The following is a 4,082-nucleotide window of genomic DNA, read 5'->3' as shown; positions in this document are numbered from 1 at the left end:
GGGGGCGGGGGGAGGGGCTGGCCCCAGGTGATTGGCAGGAAACTGCCCCGCCTCCCAGAGGGACCGCCAAGGCCGTGCGCAGGCGCAGAGACTGCTTTCCCTAGCGCCGCCAGCCTCCGCCTCCTCCATCCCTCTCCTCCCCCCTCCCTACCTCCGCTTTAGGCTGGCGATGAAGGACGAGAAAAGGATTATCGACGTGATCCGTTTTCGGCTGCTGCTGCCTGCCTCGGGCCAAAGCCGGAAGAATGGTCCCAAGCAACGCGAGATATTCCGGGATCCCAGATGATGCAACCCGGCGAGGACTCCACGTGACTGTACCTGGTGCTCGCTGTGCCGGTGCCTTCTTCGGTTGGGCAAGGGGCGCAAGCACGGGCAGGAGGCCGGAGAAGGAGCGCACTGACTGGGGTCTCCTTCGTGCTCCCACCCTCCAGAGGATTTCACCATGGGCGACGCGCCGACCCCGGAGGAGAAACTACACCTCATCACCCGCAACCTGCAGGTAGCTCCCCCCACGACTTCCGGCACAAAGACCCTCCCCCATGGGAGACCCTGCCCAGCCCCCTTCCCCACCGGAGACCCTCACAGTCCTCAGCCCAGTGTCTGGTGTATAGTAAGACAGTATAAAATCCTTACTCCTTTTCATAGGAAACCCTGCGTGACCCCCACCCCATTGGAGGTTACCCATCTTTTGCCCCCTCCCATCCCATTTTAGAGACTTTGTTCATCTCTTCCCTCTGGGGAGGCGGCGGGGGTCCCTTTCCATCTCTTCTTTGCTCATACTCTCCTCTGGAGACCTTCCTCTCCTAGGGTCGTAGGTCTAGAGCTGAAAGCAATGTCAAAAGTCGTCTCCTCATTTTACAGATGAGGACTCTGAGGTCTGGAAGGGTTCAAGGGACTTGGCCAAAGCCACCCAGGTCATAGTAAGTGGCAGAGGCAGGATTCAAACTCCCTTCCCCTCCTATCAGCAAGCGAGGGTTCTGTGCCCATCCCCGAGCCCGCAGTGCTGAGGTTTGGGGTTCAGGGGTGTTCCAGACTCCAGAACACCAATACCCCGGGTCCCTCTGAATGAATTCGACCCAAGCCTTCTCTCAGCCAAAGAGAAACAAAGCTTATTAGAGATTTGCTGTAATGGGTAGATTCTTAAGGAGTCTAAGTATTTGTGCTGCTTGTGTGGACAAACCAGCCAGATTGAATCTCCTCTAGATTAAATCTGACTGCCTTCATGGAGGCAAGGCGGATCTTATATACAGAGACTGTGAGAGGGATCTAGGGATGGTCTAGAGGAGAGTTTGGGGAGGGTCTTGAGGAGGACTCTAAGGAGTATCTTGAGGAACTGAGGTCAGACCCCAGGAATGGGATTAAGGGTGGGAAATAGCTGAAGGCTGCCTGGAGATGACCATGACCGACTTATGGCTCAGAGGCGCTCAGCTAGTTTAAGGGTAACAGATTTGGTTGTAGATGTTTTGATAGGATCAAGGGAAGTAGCTGGACAATGGAGAGCTAGGCTTGTTACTCTTGTTAAGAGTAACAAGAGATTTAGACCTAGGATAATGGAAGGCTTATGACCTCAGGCAAATGTCTCATCTAGTGGGAAGATTCTAGGGGGTTCCCAGAGCCTAAACCCCATCAGCAGGGTCCCTCCCCATTGTGGTACCTGCCTTTCACTGTCATCAGACTTCTTTTGTACCCTGCTCCAAGTCCCTCCCATCACTCCCCCTACCATTCCCTTCACTGAACTGTCAGCACTGCCTTTTGCTTCCCCCCTCCTCTACCATGCACATCCTCCTAAACTGGCAGAACTTAATATCTTCCCCACCCCCCAGGAAGAAACTGGCCCTCACCAAGTTCTTGTTCTGCAACAGGAGGTCCTCGGTGAAGAAAAACTGAAGGAGATACTGAAGGAGAGGGAACTGAAAGTTTACTGGGGGACAGCAACCACTGGCAAGCCACATGTGGCCTACTTTGTGCCAATGTCAAAGATCGCTGACTTCCTGAAAGCAGGATGTGAGGTGAGAGCAGTCACCCCTGACCAAGGCTTTGGGCTTAGGGAATGTCCAGGAACTGAGATAGCCTTCTCAATGTTGTTGTCACAGAGAGACAGTAAACTACAGCGTACTTGACATGGGGGATCCTTTCGGCCATGCTTCTTTTTTGTTCTTCCTCTTCAGGTGACAATCCTCTTTGCTGATCTTCATGCATACCTAGACAATATGAAGGCTCCTTGGGAGCTCCTGGAACTACGGACCTCTTACTATGAAAATGTGATCAAAGCCATGCTGGAGAGCATTGGGGTTTCCCTGGAGAAGCTAAAATTTGTCAAAGGCACTGATTACCAGCTGAGCAAGTGAGTATCAGTGCCTTCCCGACCTTTAATCCTCACCCCACCTATCCACCTTTCTGCTACTTGCCTCTTCTTTGCAGTGATGTCTTTGTCTAATTATGGGCCTGAGGAGCCTAGATACTCTTTAAGTATAGGGTTGGAAGGTACTTTATTGTTGGATTTTTTTAAATCTCTCAACCCTTCCTTCACCTGCTCAATAGTTCCCATGTGGCTTTAGTTGCATATTTGTTTTTTACAGCTCTTTTATGCCTGAGCCTTGGCTTGTTTTAGACTTGGACTCTTTTCTTTTCAGGCTGTGGTTAAGGAACATGTTGTAAAGCTGATTTAACAAAGCAGCAGATCTCATAGCAGCTCATGATATGGCAGGCTTTGGGTCTGTGATCCCATTAAAGGTTCTAGACCATCTGACCATGTTCTAAGATGAACAAAAAGGAGATTGTTGGGGTGGCTAGGTGGCGCAGTGAATAGAGCACCCACCCTGGAGTCAGGAGGACCTGAGTTCAAATCTGGCCTCAGATACTTAATGCTTACTAGCCATGTGACCATTGCCCTGCCTTTCCCTCCTGCAAAAAAAGCAAAAGAAAAGAAAAGGAGATTGTTCACCACTAGGTTTTTCCCAGACCTAGTTATGTTGTGGGTTGAAGGAGTAGATCAAGGATTGGATCTTGTACCTTTATTAATCTTCATGTGTTCTCTGTTCCCTCTCAGAGAGTACACACTGGATGTTTACAGACTTTCCTCTATGGTCACCCAACATGATGCAAAGAAAGCTGGGGCTGAAGTAGTGAAACAGGTGGAACACCCTTTGTTGAGTGGTCTGCTCTACCCAGGACTACAGGTACTTGGAGGAATAGAGGGTGGCCAAATTATTTTCTTAAAACACTGCTTTTAGCTAGCCGTGTGACCTTGGGCAAGTCACATAACCCCAATTGCCCTACCTTCCCCCTCCAAAAAGAAAAAAAAAACCACACACTACTTTCTTTGTGAAAAACCTTCAATGGCGAGTCACTGTCTAAAGATGAAGCCCATGCCACTTAGTCTAGGGTTTCGTGGTCCTCTAGAGTCTGGCCCCAGGTTACCTTTCAGGCTTAATCTCCCACTGCTTCTCATCTTGTCCAGTGTTTACCCACCTTTGTACATACCATTTGAGCAAGGAATTTCATACTAGAAGGGCCAGGCACATCAGTTGACACAAAAAAATTGTTACAATTTTACTTGGAAATAAAAATGTTGATCTTATTTCTATTTTCTTTGCTTTATGAATTTAAAAAAAATGCACTGTGGTGTTTGACACAGCTTGTTCTTTTAAGGTATTCTTAAATTCCAGTTCTTCTAGTGCTACTGTTCTTTAGAACTTGGTCCCAGTCTTTCTTTCCAGACTTATACATTCCTCACCTTCCCCTTCTCTATGATCTGACCAGATGGGCCATTTTACCTATTCCTTGCACATAATATTCTGATTGTATGCCTTTCCTCTGTCTCCTGTTTCCCTGTGATGAACACCCTTTTCACTTAGGACTCTTAGAATCTCTGTTTCTTTTACAGCTCCACTCTGGTGCTATCTCCTCCTCCAAGCCCTTTCTGTCCCCGAGCTGTTCCTGTCTTCTCTTCTTTTCTCCTCTCCCCTCCTAAAAAAAAAAAAAATGACCTTGTATTTATTTTGTATATACTGAGATCAGATATATACTCCTCCTTCTCTCTCTCTCTCTCTCTCTCTCTCTCTCTCTCTCTCTCTCTCTCT

The 4,082-nt window shown here is 48.6% G+C and overlaps 1 protein-coding gene across 2 annotated transcripts in view; it reads left to right on the top strand.

Moving 5' to 3' along the window:
- Positions 1-244: 244 nt before the first annotated feature.
- The window catches only part of YARS1 (tyrosyl-tRNA synthetase 1), a 20,408-nt gene continuing 16,570 nt past the window's right edge, over positions 245-4,082 (top strand). The window contains exons 1-4 of one of the 2 annotated variants that reach the window (XM_069068126.1): positions 245-499; positions 1,863-2,009; positions 2,169-2,344; positions 3,050-3,179. In XM_069068126.1, coding sequence (XP_068924227.1) covers positions 443-499; positions 1,863-2,009; positions 2,169-2,344; positions 3,050-3,179 — 510 coding nt within the window. In that variant the 5' untranslated portion in view covers positions 245-442. Of the gene's footprint in view, positions 500-1,823; positions 2,010-2,168; positions 2,345-3,049; positions 3,180-4,082 lie in introns of both variants that reach the window. The other variant, XM_069068125.1, reaches the window with a different exon arrangement.

Source organism: Petaurus breviceps, unplaced genomic scaffold, assembly GCF_028583685.1.
Source record: "Petaurus breviceps papuanus isolate PSGF00001 unplaced genomic scaffold, PetGlider_PUasm1.0 90760, whole genome shotgun sequence".
Taxonomy (NCBI): Eukaryota; Metazoa; Chordata; class Mammalia; order Diprotodontia; family Petauridae; genus Petaurus; species Petaurus breviceps.
This window is presented reverse-complemented; position numbering and strand designations above follow the sequence as displayed.